Source organism: Nyctibius grandis, chromosome 9 (genome assembly GCF_013368605.1).
Source record: "Nyctibius grandis isolate bNycGra1 chromosome 9, bNycGra1.pri, whole genome shotgun sequence".
Lineage (NCBI taxonomy): Eukaryota > Metazoa > Chordata > Aves > Nyctibiiformes > Nyctibiidae > Nyctibius > Nyctibius grandis.
The window spans coordinates 2901978-2918967 of record NC_090666.1 but is presented as its reverse complement, the minus strand read 5'-3'; the positions used below and the strand labels follow the sequence as shown (position 1 = coordinate 2918967).

The 16990-nt window shown below is 37.3% G+C and overlaps 1 protein-coding gene across 2 annotated transcripts in view; it reads left to right on the top strand.

Annotated features, from left to right (window-relative positions):
* TFPI (tissue factor pathway inhibitor) overlaps positions 1 to 16990 on the top strand; it is a 40233-nt gene that overhangs the window by 22789 nt on the left and 454 nt on the right. The window contains exons 4-8 of one of the 2 annotated variants that reach the window (XM_068407878.1): positions 4801 to 4839; positions 7915 to 8091; positions 9643 to 9738; positions 10233 to 10325; positions 16653 to 16835. In XM_068407878.1, coding sequence (XP_068263979.1) covers positions 4801 to 4839; positions 7915 to 8091; positions 9643 to 9738; positions 10233 to 10325; positions 16653 to 16835 — 588 coding nt within the window. Of the gene's footprint in view, positions 1 to 4800; positions 4840 to 7914; positions 8092 to 9642; positions 9739 to 10232; positions 10326 to 10984; positions 11374 to 16652; positions 16836 to 16990 lie in introns of those variants that run through there. The other variant, XM_068407879.1, reaches the window with a different exon arrangement.

Below are 16990 nucleotides of genomic sequence, written 5' to 3'. Positions count from 1 at the left end.
CATTTCAAGTAAAAAAAAAGATGACATGGATAAAATCATCTTCCTGCATATGAACATCTTGCCCTAAATGCAAGCACACACACAGTCCATGAAACTCTGTCTTACTTGTATCTGAAATAGGTCTTAAGCCAAGTCTTACTGAACTGTCTGAGAAGGGAAATCAGTGATTCAGTTTCGTTTCATGTTGAAGTCTCAGATACTACTAGAAGTGCAGGTTACTAAGTGATAATTCTGGCATCTCGATATCTGGGTCATTTTCTCCATCCAGAATATGCCAGTTTTAGTGCTTCTGAGTAGAGAAGGCAGCGATGTAGGGCTTGAGGCTTAAAAGGCAGGAGTTGGTCTTGCTTCCAATTTGGGCTGAAGGTTGCCACCCACCAAACTGGGTGTAATAGACTGACTTTTAGCGTTTGGTAATCATCACCCCTGTAAGGTTTATGGCTAAAGAAACTGGTGTCCTTCCTCTACTTCACCCAGCCTAGGCAGATTTTTGAGTATTGATTAATATTACTTATTCTGTATACTTTTCCAGAAGATGTATCTCTATCAGAATTGAATGATGATATTTCAATGAGCATTCAAGACAGATTAGTATAATTTTAAGGAGTTAAAAATTATTGAAATTGTGGGATTAATATTTTGCGTAGTAATTGTCTGTTTATCTGACAAATAGCCTTTATAGACTTAAAATTCTTCCTTTGTCAAATGGCTTCCATAAGTCATAAGTTTGTATCATGGATTTAACTGATATTTTTTTCCCTATGAACAACCAGCTTAAAAGGTTCATTCCGTATTTATTAAATTTTCAGCACAGAAATTAATGAAACTTGCTGCTGAACTCCACACATACATACATATAAGTTTAAAAAATGAATGTTGGCGATGTCATTCTAAGAGAACAACCTTCCTTAAAAGGCATTTTCTTCACTTCTACAGTGTTTTGTTTAGAAAATGGTGATTAATCTGTTTCTAGTTATGGCTTCACAAAGTTTAATGAATACAATCTTTCAAGATAAAAATTGGGAAGTTATTTTTCTTGATTAGCAATCAGTGTCAGAAAGATCTGGGATCTAGGATGTGAAGATAGCTATTCTTTTTCTGTCGCCAGGTTGGCTTTTGGTACTTTACACCTGGTGTGTGGTTTTGGGTTTCAGCTGGACCCGTAGCGTTTTTGCCATGCTTGGAGCAGGGTTGTTTGCAGGACTGCAGCTGCCAGTATCTCATCCAAAACATGCAACTTCCTGGCAATTTGGAGAGTTTGTCCTAAATTCCAGTTTAAAGGCTAAGACAGAGGGCTAAACTGAAAAAGGCAGGGTGATAGATGTGGAATTTAGGATGAAAAGTGTCCAAAAGTCATGATCAGGTGCCATGGGTGAAGATCTATAAAATTATTTCTTCAATCTAATGTTGCTATTTTGACTAATACTGGTATTTTGATTCTGACACATATGTTGGATCAATATCTGGAATAGATCTTCTGGACCAAATCCTGTACTGGCATAACTCCATAGAATAAAACTGAAAGTTATTTAAAATGAGAACTGGTTTAGTGTCCATATCTTGGTACTCAGCCCAAGTACAGCATTTGGTATACGCATAATAGCGATCTGAGACTCTGCAAGTGTTGAATCTGCTATGAGGAACTGGAGCAATAAAGGCTCGTTATTTCTGTATTCTCCGATTGAGGAACAGCATATAAAATGGTTTGGTGGCACACAGAGTGTGCTGTCAACCGTCAACCATAAAACAAAGCAAACTAGTAAGTTAACCCACTTATGCCAACATAATTCAGTAAAAAAAAAATATAATTCAGTAGGTTCTATTTATTAAATCTGTCTCTGTCTGTGCAGTCTTGTAGTATATGGTTATATTTGTCTTACTTATGTTTCCAGTATTTATCACTGCAGGAAAATCACTATTTAGTAACTGTAGAAATCAGACTGAAAAGACAGTATGAGTGATAGGAAAATGCTTTAAAATAAAGAAAAATCTAAGAGATACTCAGACAATTATCGCTGTGAAGAATGGGAAGGTCAAGATTGCTAAAAATAAGCTAGAGGGAAGTTACGCGATATATACACAAATTCAGAAGAAATAATGTGAATAGTTAAAGTGTCTAATTTTCCGATATTAAGCACAAATACAAGAATAAATTAGCCAACATGAGTGAATTGCCAGGCTCCTTAAATCAGAAAAACTTTTAAAAATATTTGAATGAATAAGCCATCAAAGACAGAAATGAGTAATTCCCAGAACTGACTGAAGTCAGCACACGAGAGTTCAGAGAGCCCAGCTACAGGCTGGCCACGCCAAGACACTCTAAGACAGTGTTCAAATTCAAGATGCCTGGTTCTGGCTCAAGTCTTCTAGAAATCAGTTGCATTTTTTGTTTCTCGTGCCCAATACTCACCACCTCAGGGAAGAAAAAGTTTACTGGATATGAGTAGAATCACAAATGTCATCAGTAGCACAAAGGTCCTGATTTTCAAGGCAGTGAATACATATCTTAGGCTACTTAAGCTTCTAACATGGGAAAATACCTGCAGGTAAAAGGTTCTGGACATGACAGCAACTTTAACGTCTATTATTTACACAGCAGATCTACTCAGAAATACAGTTTGTTTACAAAAAAAGAAATTAACTCAGCTGTGGATTTGGCTTCTTGACTGAAACCAGAAGCAAAAAGACCCTGTTGACATGGTAGTAAGATCAAAATATTCTAGGCCTGTATAAACTCACAATAAATTCTTCCTGTTCTGTGCCAGAAGAGTAGAGATCATATGCCAAAGTATGATTGCTGACTTTGGCCTGAAGGGGACAGCTGACTGAAGTGAGTGAAATGGCCTGATGTGAGTGTCCATGGTTTAGGTCATGGGTTTAAATGCTGAAGGCACAGCCTCCTACTAATAGGAAGCACTGGAAATGTGTTCAAACAAATGATATGTCACTCTAAAATGCATGTCATGTCTTTAAATAATATTTTTTTAAGGATGCCAGCTGCATTGTCCCAGAGATGGAAGGAAAATGTATCATAAACTGCTAAAATTCCTTTCAGTTTTGGACTGTGAAGAGATTGTTAGAGCGGTGGTGAGAGACGTTATTAAAATTACAAATTACAGAAAAGATGAGGGTTCAGATGGCTCAAGTATCTTCTGTTACTGCTTCCATAACAAGGAAGGGCACAGCAGCAACTCTACTTTCCAGCAAGGATTGTTTTTAGTCTGAGATCTTGCTAGTCGGTACCTCCAAGCTGAGATAGGGCACAGCACTCCTGCATCCCCCACCCTCACCAGCTGGGCAGAGCGACTGTATCTCGCACACAAAGTCACGGAGATGCTGCAGTGATGTCTTTTAGGTGTATGACTTAGAGGCCTTCTGGGAGACATGTCATGAGAGACTAATGTGTGTGATTTAAATGCAGATTAAAATCTATACTTCCCTTTGAATTCCCTTTCATTTCATGTTTCAAAGAAGGCTAGACTATGGGTTACACTGAGGCTCTATGAGCAGGCCTCTGGAAGGCGTGTATCCACTGAAGCAGAAAGATCCATCAGCAGTAGAAAGTAGCTGTAATATGCTTCTGCTGCTGAACTGCTACTTCAGGCATGTACTACAGGGAATTGGTGTCTTAAGGGGGGCTGTGGTAGCTAAGAAAGATGGCCAGAGTCAGGCAAATGCATTGCTTCGTTATGGTATGTTTGATTGCCTGACAGAGCAAAATGCAAAATAAAATTGCATTTGCCTTCCAGCAGGCATCTTCAAGCAAAGCATTAGCTGTACCACTCAGTTGCCTCTCTCAGGTGCGAGAGGTCTGTAGGCAAAGGAGAGTTTTAGAGAAACTAGCATTTTATAATGCCGTTAAGAAAAGCACACAAAACAAGAACTATGAAGCAATGCAATTAAGATTACTTAGGTGAAGTCCAGAAGCTACTATTTCATGTGCCTTGCAAAATTTCTCTATAATAGAAAATGTGTAAGCTACCCTTGGTCACTTTTCTCTCAGCTGCCGAAAAATTGTCAGCATTTATTACACGTTGGCTGAGTCCCCTTGGACTCCTTTGTAGTTTTATGATTAGGCAGTCTCCTAGAAGGGCAAGAAGGTTTGTTTTCAGATGCTGAAAAGGAATGTGGGGTTGAATTCAGAAATCCAGCTTCCTGAGCAAGCACAATAAAACCCAGGCTCCTCTATTAAAAATGACAATAGCAACTTCATCACTGCTGATCATGCACCGAAAGAACAGCGCAAACAAGTTTGTCATCTGCACTACCCTAAGGATGGTTGTAGATACTGGGGTGAATGGGCTTTAATATCATAAACAGCATAATGGACACTTTACTCAGACACTACATAGCATAGCAAAGGGAATTAGAGTGACAGAGGTCGTTATTGCTGACTAGATAAGCTCTGAAGCTATTAGCAGTACCAGTCGCTGTAGCAGTTGGGTTAAGTAAGTCTGCTAATTACTCCTCTCTTTGAGGAGTTAGATTACAATAATACACAATTCTGGTTCCAGTAACATGAAGAGGAAATTTCTCTGTTCAATTCAATATTGGCATCATTTGATTCCAGTACTTCCCATATCCTCAACTTTCCAGTACAGCAGGTCTTCTCATACAAAGGAGATACTTCAGTCCTCCAGAACAAGCTTTTGTGCTACTTCTCTAACAGAAGAAAGAAGGGGAAAAGATGCTGTATTCTTCCTCCTTACTGCTCATAGTCACTGCTAAGCACCCTAGTATCACAGGTGAGTCTTAACATATCTGCTTTTGCTAATACTTTTCTTTTTATTTGTATTGCAGAATTGCCTCAGAAGATGATGTTAGCAAAAATTAAGAAAGGTAATTATGTTTACATAGCAGTCTAAGACTCTTATACAATGATAAGGGATTTAGCTGCTTTTGATAAATTCTTTATGTATTGTTCCAAGCTATCTCCTAACAAAAACAACGTCAGACTAAAATGAGTTCTTGGTCCTAATCTTCTTCTGTATTCATCAAAGACTTTGAGGGCAGTTGTGGTCACTGAAGATAGTAGCTGCAATCTCTTCTCCCCAAAATAAACACATAAAGACATTGTTTTTCTCCTTCTTTAATAAAGAGAAAAGGAGGACTCTGCAGAGATTCAAGGGTTATATAATTAGCCACGATGTGGAACTCTTATTGTGTGTTTTGAGAATAATCTAAATGCTTCCTCCACTGTTAGCAAAAATGGGAAAAAATCACTCTGAAACAGAACTTTTCAAGCATTGCCTGTGTAGGAGCTAACAGAGGTTAGGGCAGATCCCCTAATTGCACATTAAGCAAGGGGACAAGTTTCCCACTCCTGAAGGGTCAGACTGTTCATAGAAATTTAAATGCTTGGTACCCAGACTTCCTAAATGGCCAACGCTTAAGCACTGAGAGTCACTTGTCTGAAACACTGCTGGTCTGTTGAGATAACCTATGTTCCTAACAAGGATACTTAAGTCTGACACTTAGAATAGAGCTTGTGAAGACTTATTCCACCTCCCCCCTTTCCACATTGGAGACTTATCTGGATCGGGCCCAATGCTGGTAGCCAGAGTTCCCTGAATACAGACTTGAGTAAAATTCTTCGCAAGTCAGCTCCTCTTTCTCTGCTTACCCTCCTTCCCTTGTTCCTCCTTCCCCTTGCTTTCCTCTTGAATGCATTGAACTCCTCACAGAAATAACAATATTTGCCCATAGATTTTGAAATAGACTAAATCGTTTATCTTTGCAGAATGGTATTCTGGAATATTTTCATACTGAGATGATGGTTTTCTTTTCCTGTTTTCTGCTGTCTTTTCCATTCTTAATGCATAAAAAAAATATCATGGTTCTATGCCATGGAAGTTACTGAAGTTGATTTTCCACAGATGCTGCAGACGCTTGGCACTACTTCCTTTAAGGTCTGACCCTAGTTCCCTACTTTTAATGACAAAACAGAACATATCCTGTTAAATTCAGCTCGTGGCTATCATCAGCATAATTACATGTTTATTCTAGTTTCCAGTAATGTAGTCTTGAATATTGAGTCTCTGGAGAAAGACATGGCATTTAGAAGTATAATACTAGTCTGTATAGTTAGGATTATATTGCCTTCATGATCTCTGTCTTCAAAAGCGGCTGTAAAAGTTAGCTGTGAGATCAACTTATTTGGACTTAATTTCTTTTTTCTGCGAGAACCATTTTAATGTAAGGATTTTCTAAATGAAGTGCAGCCGTCTTTAAAAATCAGTCACAATTCTGTAGTCTACTTTACATACCCTTATTGTTATCTGCCTTTCTCAGTTAATATCTATCTAATAATATTTTTCTTTTATTTCACAATATTAAGCAATATTTGGTGAAATAATTGTTTCTGTAGCTCCTTATATCTGTGAGCTCCTAGCAGATGGTATGTGGAATAGATACCACTCTGGCAGGTTCTTGCCCTGCTACCTGTGTGCATAACTCTCTCATTTCCCTTCTCAGCTGAAAGCATACCACGTGCCTTGCCCGTACCTTTCATATTTGTTGCTCTAGGTGAACTTAGTTTTGTAAATCTGTGAACATCAATAGGTGCTGCATTTGAATGGTAAGAAAGGTGAAATATCTGAACTGTAGAATACGTATAATTACTGGCAGAGAATGCAATTGGTAATGAAAAATCAAAATTAAGCTGTCCAGGACTGATTAAAACAGTTGATTTTGTTACTTTATGCAACATTTTAATAGTATAATTTTACATGTGATCTTTGAAAATGACATTTTGCTGTTCATGAAGCTTTATAACACTTGAAATACAAGATATCGACAATTATTTCTTGGAAAAACACTAATTATGAGCTATTATAATGTTTATATAAATGTACCATGCGCATCAATTGAATTTAATAATATTCTTGTTCTAGCAATGATTTTTAGTAGTTACTTGGCTAAAATAGATGTAATAGGGTTAACTTCTTTACAACTCCATAAGCTACTCCAAAAATGTTAGGAACTTCAACGTGATTGTTCTATAGTAATTTTTATTAAAATGGCAGCCCTCTGCACAAGGTTTTAGTCTCAATATTATTAAGTTTCACAGGTAAGGAAGACCTTTATATGTCACGTCTGATATGATTGTCATAGATGATGGCTAAATACGCTTTTCTCTGCAAGTCAGCTCGGTCAAGAATCGTATTTCAAAGCATCTGCTAGCAAGAATTTGAGAATATCTCCACATATATTTCATTATTGTTTCCATTATTTTCTTTTAAAAATATAATTTTGAAAAAAAAATTTATTATGGTAAGAAATTGATACTTGGGGATTATTGAATGGCTCTGTGTTTTTCTTCTCTGCCAGAAGCCATGATGTCATGCCTAGATATTCCATTAAATTACACAGTGTTCATTTGTTAACTTTTCCTTGGTTGATATTGTACTTACTGATTGCAAACTGGGAACTGGGACTGAAAAATGATGGAATAGCTGCTCTGTCTCCCAGTTTCCTGTATCCTTTTATAGCAATAGACTGTCCCAGACAAAATGCATTGTTAGATTTTTTTCCTGTTCTTTTTTTAAAACTATTTCCTTTTTCCTTCTATTTTAACATTGCTTTCTGTATCATTCACACTAACATTGACTAAAACAACTACATAAATGACGAGAACATGTACTTCAGATTCAAATGATCCAGCTGAGATTCGAGTCTTGTTTTAATTCAGAGTAAAAACTAATTTCATCATAGAGCCTGAGTGTCAGAGGACACTTACAGGAATCATATTTCACAATATTATGCAATATTTGGTGAAATTGTCCTCATTTTCCAAGATATAATTTACTGGCTACCTGAAAAGATAAAAAAGCAATAAAAATTGCTGTCTTGGAATGTGTGTTGATTTTTTTTTTGTCTTCCCCTACGCTGTTCATCATTTCCCATTGTTTGTAGAAAAGCCCAACTTCTGCTTTCATGAGAAAGACCCTGGAATCTGCCGAGGTTATTTTTCCAGGTATTTCTATAACAAAGAGACAAAGATATGTGAAGTATTCAAGTATGGTGGGTGCCTAGGAAACCAGAACAACTTCAAGGATTTGGAAGAATGCCAGACTACCTGCCAAGGCAGCTGTAAGTTGTTGTCCTTCTTATTCTTGTATAAACAATATTGTGTTTTGAAGGTATTTTCCATGGAAAAAAGGGCAACTTAGGGTACCCGGAGGTGGCAATAATTTATATCTGAAATTAACATTAGTTATATATATATACTGAATAAAAATACAAAAATGAAAAACTAAAAATCTGGTAGGTACAATTAATTTTAATGACTATTACAAGACTCATACGTTGTTACTTTTCTCATGACAGTTAACTGCCTGCATATATGTTAATTCTGCAACCCCCTGCAAAATATATATTAAAGCTGTCTGTGTAAGAAAGAACACTATATTAATTTTCAGAAATCTGCATGCTATTTAATATATCTAAGTTGAAACAAATAGTGCATGATACATAATGTGAAACAGAATGTTAGAAGTAATATAGACAGATGAAGTAATTAACACCAATTTCAGCTGAAGAGGGGATTTGGTCCACAATGAGTACTGTTTCCTGGCTGTACCTTGACATTAAAACATCACATTTCTCCATTAAACTTGCCATTAGGGGAAAAAATGTTATAAACACAGCTTCTAGGACAGAAGTTTGGGGAAGTTTGATTTGAAATATATTTTTAAAATATTGGTACCTGCATTGAAGAAGGCAGAGACTTTACAGTAATAGAGATATTATGACAAGGAATGAAGAAATGGACCTATTCTGGTTACAGCCACGTAAGTTGTTTTCTGTAATCCAAAATCTGCCAGCTGGTTGGCTTTATAATATCATAAAATGTTAATATATATTTTTTAACCTGTACGTCTGAATACACTCTTTTCAAACCAAGTCTTGTCATGAAAAGAGGTGCCCATATAGGAATTTCTATTTTTACTGTTTCCTTATTTATATTACTGTCTAATTTTACTGTTTCCTTATTATTTTACTGTTACCTTTCCTTAAGGCTGTGCAGCTTAGGCTATGAAACAGCTGTTGAGACTGACCACAGATCATTCATCCGCTTCCTCGTCCTACTAGTTCTTACGAACTGTTTTATATCAGAACGTAGTAACCTTCAGAACTCCCCTCCCCTTCACAAAGTACTTCATTTTATTCATAGGATGAGCACCTTTTCCCACCCAGAGCCTCCAGACCATTTTGTCTTGCTTGTCTCTAGTGGGCATCTTTCCAGGACTGTTTCATAGCATTTTGGCAAGAGGAACTTGAGCTTACTCACATTTAGAAAAGGAAAGACCAAGTATGGTTCTTTTATAAGATTTTTTTTTTTAAAGATATACATATAGAACCATGTGCTTTTCCCCTGCCTTTGCTTGAAGCATTTCTTCCTGAGCTCTGATTCCACTTTGACCTTCTATACTAAAAGTTCCAGAATGCTTTTTTTTCCGACTTTAATCTGAAATGTCACCTCTGTGTAAATTTGTATGAATAGCCAAGAAGAAGGAGAGGATTAGGGGCCATTGCCATGGTTTAAATAGATGAAAGTTTTTACCTTGGTAATATAGAATCATTGATACCAATTGGTTTTTGTGTTGTTTCCTCATTGTTTTCCTTCCATTTTTCTTTTAGCAAATTTATTGCCAATTGTTCCAGCTGAAGAGCATCCCAACGCTGTGAACAGAAGTTCCCCGGCAGAAGAACCCAACCAGTTTCCAGGGATTTTTGGTAAGAATTTGCTTTTGTTGTTTGTAGTTACCCTTTTTTAATGCAGGCACTCTTTGTCTTGCCCACGCATTTTCCTGTTTATTTGAAGAGATGTATGTTAGTTGAAATGTATAAGCACAGTGAAGTCAGTAACATTAAAAATAGCTTCACAGCCATTTTGTCATCAGTAATACATATTTTGAAAAAGGCTTACAGTTGCAAAGGTTAGAATGTCTGCTAACAATACAAAAATAACCTTAACAAAGCATGTTTGATTGAAATCTTACATCAGTAAAATTAAAGAAGAGAAAGGAATCCATCCCAAAGCCGCCTCAGCACATCAGTTTTCTGTGCCTTTGGGACTTAAAGAAATGCTGCCTTTGAGTGGCATTAATACTGGCAAGGAGTGGCATTTGCTACGAGGCAAATGGGTACCAATCAGCTTATTTTCAGAGCTTTGTTGTGTTTAGATAACCCCTCACTTACTGTTTCATCCCTTTTTTTTTTCCTTTTAGTAAATTTGTTGCCAACTGCTCCAAATGAGGAGTCCAACACTCTGAACAGTAGTTCACCAAAGGAGGAGCGCAACCAGTTTCCCATTTTTTTTGGTAAGAATTCACTTTTGCAGTTCTTAGCTCTCAGTCTTTTATATGCGCTCTGGATTGCTTCTCCATTTCCACTCATTTTCCCACACATCTGAGACTAAAGAATGAGCTGCCATCTATGTCAAATGTTTTGATAAGCAGAGAATGTCAAAGCAAAGAATATAGTGCTACTTACAGATCTTCCATAAATATCAGAAAGTGGAAGACTGACCACATCTCGTCCTCTTCTGAAAGTGTGCGCTTCTAAAGACCAAGAGCAAAAGCAGTGATGCAGAGTTCTTTTATTCAAAATTAATATTTTAATGGGGATCTAATTGGCAGCTGATTTAAAGGTCCTTTTACTCGTTAATAAAAGGACCATATTTGGATTTTGGAATATGGCATAATATATTTATCATAATAAATCTTTATTTTCACTAAGGCCATATTAAACTCAGTTCTTGTTTTGAGTGTAATCACAGTGAGTATGAATTAATTTTGTGTCCGCTTCAAGGTATATTTGCACGGTGTGTTGTAACGCAGATGCGAATCTGGACCTTTCCTGTAGAGGGCCAGGTCTGAACAGTTTCTGCAGCTGGACGCTGTCCACTATAGCTTGCTGGTACTTGCTCACACTGTAAAGGGTGATTGAATTTGAGGCGTGTCATTTTTATGATCCACAGTTATCCAAGAAGAAACAAGAAACAGTTGGAAAAAGCCTGAGCATTCTTACCAAGTATTTCTGTTGGTTTTTTTGCATCTACACTTACTTGTACTTTTGGGGATTGAGTGATGGCTTACAGGTTCATTAACATGTTTGTGTTTTATATGATCTGTAAGATAATGGGCATGTAGGATAACATTCCTGTGCCCTTTGCTTAGAATGGAATGTGTAATACAGCTTAAATGTGTGTTGTGTTCTATTTTCTTTGCCTGCGTTGTGATCCACATGTACTGTTGGGTTGAGGTAAGTTTCTGTGATAGTTGGATTGTTTGTATGCCACGTACAAAGTGTCAATACACTGTTATTAAAATGACTGAGTATAAAACGGTAAAGCTTTTGGCAACTTATTTTACTGAAAAATATTTGCATTATTTAAGGCTTGGTAATAAGTCTAGGGACATAAAAGTGTACATGTTCCCTGAGGTTTTTACTCATAATATGAATCCCCAAATCCCCAAAACAACTAATCTATACAAGCAGAGGGGCATGATTCGCTATGTTTTCTCGGAGGAAACTGAAGGGTTCGTGGTTGTGTCAGCAACAGCGAATTTTCTGGTAGAGCAGATTTTGGGAGGGAGAGGTAAGGGTAAGAGAAAGAGAGGTTGGTGGAAGAAAGGGTTGGGGAACAAGGGTGGGTGAAGTCAGTGTAGCTGGAGGGGTCAGGTAAGAAACGTGACCTTGGAAGGACCAGTGCATTTCAGTGGAAAGTCTGAAGACCCCACAGGTTCTTCCCTATTATATAACCTTTGTCTGTCTTGCAGTAGCCCCATGCAGCCACTTGCTGCTATTCTGTTCATCAGCCTGTACCTTTCAGGCTGCTGGGATGGGCTCAAATCCTGTGCTTTTGTGCAGTCCTACTACAGGGGGAGGAAAGGGTGGGGCCAAAACTGACAGCTGATTTCTCCGGAGAGATGTGGAGAACATAGCTTCCATTCCTGCTATTACTAGAGGCAGAGGTGTAAACTGAAGTTGCAAGGTAGAACCATCTCACGCAAACATGCACTGTGACTCCTCATGGCCTTCAGTGAGGGACAAGAATCAGGTGGTGCACATATGAGGTCAGGATGGACTGTTTGGGACGGAGTGGCTGATGCCCATCTTCTCAAGCACAGGCAAAGCAGCTAGTCTGTCACTGTCACATCTATTTTGCATGTGTATTGGCCTGGCTATGTATCTTCTTTTTTTTTAAATACATGACCACCATCAAAAAAAATTTTGCAAGGAGTTCTCTCTTCTAGAATACTTCACCTCAATAGAAATGCTATTTCATCTTGATTTCAAGAAAAAATACATATTATTAGTGATATGTATAACTCTGTAATGATATCAGATTAATAGATTTCCAACAAAGTTCTTGATCTTCGGAAAGTTAAACTCTTCTATGGCCAAACAAAACAAACTTTCTTTTTTCTGCATATAAACATGAAACTTCTGGTGATACCTCTCAGCAATGAACTTTCTGCAAAGAGTGAAGATTGTTCTGGTCTTACTCTGCTGCAAGACCTAAAATAACTTTTATTCTGGGAAAGTTAAGAGAAAATGAAGCCAAGAATCAAACTTTTTATTTTTAGATTATACGAAGTGATCTATGGTAGGAAATTACGAGTTCTATATTCTACATTTGATTTGTGAGATCTAAGTGGGATGCAGGATCAAAAGCCAATTTTCTACTCAGCAAATATGGAATGGCACACAGAGGCAGCTCCTGTTACTACTGCTCAAAGTCAGGGCCCTATCTTTTGCTGATACAAATTGACACACTTCGATTTGCTAAAATGGATCTGCACCAATTTACACTTCCAGAGTACTGTCAAGAGCAGATGACTCATTAGTTTTGTAATAGCTTGTCTACTTGAAGATTCTTTTCTGTTTGCTGCAACCAGAAATGAGATACTGAAGTATATAAAAAATCTGGCAATAAATCTGAAGCTTCATGAATGTCACACACCTGTGTCTAGCGAAGGAGAATGCAGTAAGCATTGTTTCTCATCCAGCTCACCAAGATCAGTTCAAGCTTCTTTTGTACTGTGATCTATTTAACAATTCATGTCACACAACCCCAGCTAAGCCTGGGGGATAATGATTATTGTTCCAGTGCAGGGTTGGGATTATTTTTGATAAATATGAGTCTGTATCGGAATATGCATGTTTCAGAGATTCTGAAGTATGATCATGTCATCTGTTCACACCATGGGGGGGTTGTCTGGGATTCAAGAAAAGGCTGTATTATAAGAATTAAATCTTAAGCCATATACATTTAAAGATTGTTTTGGTAGCAGTGAAGGGTAAGATACAATAGGCTTTTTATAGGTAAGAACAATGGCCTTTTTTATCTACTGCTTATTTCCTATCATTAGTTTACCTATTTTTTCAGAAACAAAATATCAAATATTGCAGTTTTGGGACTTATTCTCTCACCAAAACAAAATCAGTCCAAACAACTGCATCATCAAGAAAAAGCAGTAACAGACAGATAAGATAACAGAAAGATCTACGCTGTATTTTCTGTTGTAAAGCCTGAAACCCATCTGAGAAGCTCCTGCAGAGTTAGTGGTGGGAGTTGTAGTTCCCAAGCTCCACTTGAGACGGGTTCTGAGGTCTAATTTCCTTCAAAGGTTTTTGATTATGTTATGTAATGTAATGTAATGAGCGATGCTACTTTCACTGGGGAAAAAGAATTGCTAAAATGTAATCTAAATTGAGACAAAAAGTAGAGTTAAAACCAGCATTTCTATCTCAAGTAGTCTCTCAATAAAGTTGATATCTGTAATTCATTGACCTGTAATGACTAGATTTGGGGAAAATAATTCTGATAGCGGGACATGTATTGCTTTTTTTTTTACTGTTGTCAGTGTGTGCCCCTTCCTCTCTGGGTAGTTTTGTGGGTTGTGCGATTTGCTTCTTTCTTTTTCTTTTTTCCTTCATAGAAAAAGCAGGAGATAAAACATTTCAACAACTCAAAAAATGAGGTTGTAAAACCAAAACGTTTGAGAGAGAAACCCAAGAGCAGACATAATATCTAAATTTACTGTAACATCATATACATAAGTACAGCATTAGAAGCTGGGGCTGAACAGAGAAAACTTTACCTGGATTTAATGCTCACAGCGACCGTGTTAACATACTGGCTCACAGGCTTATAGATTGTCCTGCCAATAGAGATGTGGGGCTGGGCATGACACAGTACATATTTTGTGTTTACAGTAACTTAAAGCTAATAGGTCTTTTAGTGATCAGTATATTAAAATCAGTTCATAATTTATATGGTCCTCAGCAGACAGGAAATAATAAATCATTTCATTTTCAATATACTGTTTTGTTGAAAAAAATGGCTGCTATATGGCAAAATTAAGAGGTTTTCTTCATGGGCTGGTTGCTTCTGTGAGTGTAAAGAATATGCAGGTATTTTGAAGACGAACAGGAACAGTGTTTGGTATCGGTGGCACTTATCTAGTGATGATCTAGACAAAGAACAACATAATTTTTAGAAAGAGTACAAGAGGGATTCTGAATAGCATTTGGCTGCTGCTCTGCCAGTTGCATTACACGCACATCGGTAGTCCTTATCCACCAGTAACCACATCGCTGGCTCCCTGGCTCCCCTAAAGCTTACAGCTGCTGTGAGAACTCCTTCATGAGGGGACTATGGAGTCTCTCTGGAAAATTCTACATACCAGATAAGTAATTTACATTGCAAAGTATGTATTTAAATTCTGTTCTATAATTAACTAACCTATGCTGTCTGGCCCTTTCACCACTGGCAAGCCTTTCTGCTTTGTTCTATTTAGGTTCAGAAATTTTCAGGCTAAAATAGGTAAGCATTTTTTTTAATGTTGCTGAACATATGCTTTGAAAGCCAACATCCTCTCCAGCTAGAGAGAGATGACATTAGTTCTAGGCACAGGAGTTCTCAGTTAGAGTGGTACCACAAGTATTGCATTAGTTAATTTGACTACCATCTTCATGATAAATAAAACAGTAGATTTAATACAAATTGTATGACATTGTGGGCTCGTACTCTGGATCCAGAGTGAGCCTTACTCTTACAATAATGTCACAGTTATAAAGAGAATTTAAGTAGTGCTCATTTTATAACCTGAAACTAACTTTATCTGTCTTGAAAAACCAACTCATGACTCAGTTTTTGGATTTCAGGATTCTTTTTGAATAGTATGATGCTGCTAACACAGCTTCAAATATATTATTAATTTCATTTTGCTGTCTTAGCTTTCCATAAATCACCATTCTGTTTCTTTCCCAGCAATTGTTCATACTTTTTCACCATGCTGGTTCAGCTAATGTACTTGGCAGATGAACCTTTTTCAGGTGTAATATATGTAAGACAAGTAAGATGTAGCATGTTCTTTTGGGATATTTTCTTGTCAGCCTCTTGAATTGCCCAGGTTAATTCATAGCTTCGTGCTTTTGGCAACTCATCTGTTTCCCACTTCTGTGACAACAGGAGGTCTTCAGCTCTATTGTGAAGCAAATTATTCCCTGAGGTTTTTACTTGGTTTTTGCTCTGAACCACTTCTACCTGGCTTTGTGACTTCAAGGCGGCCATCTGACTAGCTTCACCTTTCCATTTATGTATTCAGATCTTGGCTGTCTCAGTTCTGCTCCTTCTTGAAGGAAAATGGTGCTCCTTTAGGTCCCTCATAACTGATGATATAGTGTCTCCCAGTCAGTTTCATGCATCGTGTGCAGCAGTTGTGTCAGTTCTGATTTTGTATATGAGTCACTCCAGGGTGGCAGATGATGGAGTTTCTCCAGGTTTGGGATTTCGGCACGGATTTGCTTCTTGAACTTGTTCCAGTGTCCAGGTACTTCGGATGCCTCAAGTTCATCTTCCAGTGTTTCAGTTCTCATACTCTCACTTGCAGTGACACCGAAGAAACAAACCATCATCCTACTCCTTGGAATGGTAAAAACCTAACAGCAGCACTAAAGCACCAGCATCTCAAGTCACTTTGTGCACTTGCTCTTCACATTCAATCCTTTGTCATTCTGCGAGTGACGAGCTATTTCTTGATATTTGCTCAGTGTTTTCCAGTAGACCAATTTCTGTTACTTAGGTCGAACTTTCTGTATTCATACAACAAACCCAATATTAAGGTATTGAATATTCCATAGTAAATGCTGGGTACTTTTACCTTCTATTTGATTTCAGAATGTCTAGCAGTAATTAGGAAAATTCACTTCATTATTCATCATAAATATTTACCATATTTTTAAAGCTATCTAATTTTAATTTATTTCACTTCACCTTCTACACATACTTCACTCGAAACTTCTCTAATTGAATTTGAATACTATCTGCTATCACAGAAATGGCAATTTTATCACTAAATGTATGGGAAACAAACCTTGCTTTCAGGTAAGCTTTTGCTGGCTTTTGGAATTCAAAGAGATAATAAGATTTGCTGTGGTATTTTTTTGTAATCATAAAAAGACAGATGCTTATATAAGTATCCTGGGTTTTCAGGAGGGCAGAATTAAATTTGCCAGTAACTTTCATATAAATTTCAAAGTCCTGTGAGCTTCAAATCTCATATATAATATCAACGTAACAGAAAACTGGTAAACTGCAGTGCTGTCTCTAACTTTGTTTTTCTTGGTATTTCTAGAACCACCCCCTATCCCTTCTTTGTGCATGACCCCTATGGACAGAGGACTTTGTAGAGCGAAAGAGTTAAGATTTTTCTACAACTATTCAACTGGAAGATGCCGCCCGTTTAGCTACAGTGGTTGTGGTGGGAATGAAAATAATTTCACCTCCAGAAAGTCATGTTTGAGGATCTGCAAGAAAGGTATGGGAAGTGATACTGCCACAGACTATCATAAGAGTTAAATATCATGCAGGCTGAAACATTCCTGCAACTTTTGGTAGTAAGTATTGGCCTGATAAAATGTAATAAGTTGGAAGTCTTAGAAAAGTGAAAATGGAAATCAGAAGAGAGACAGA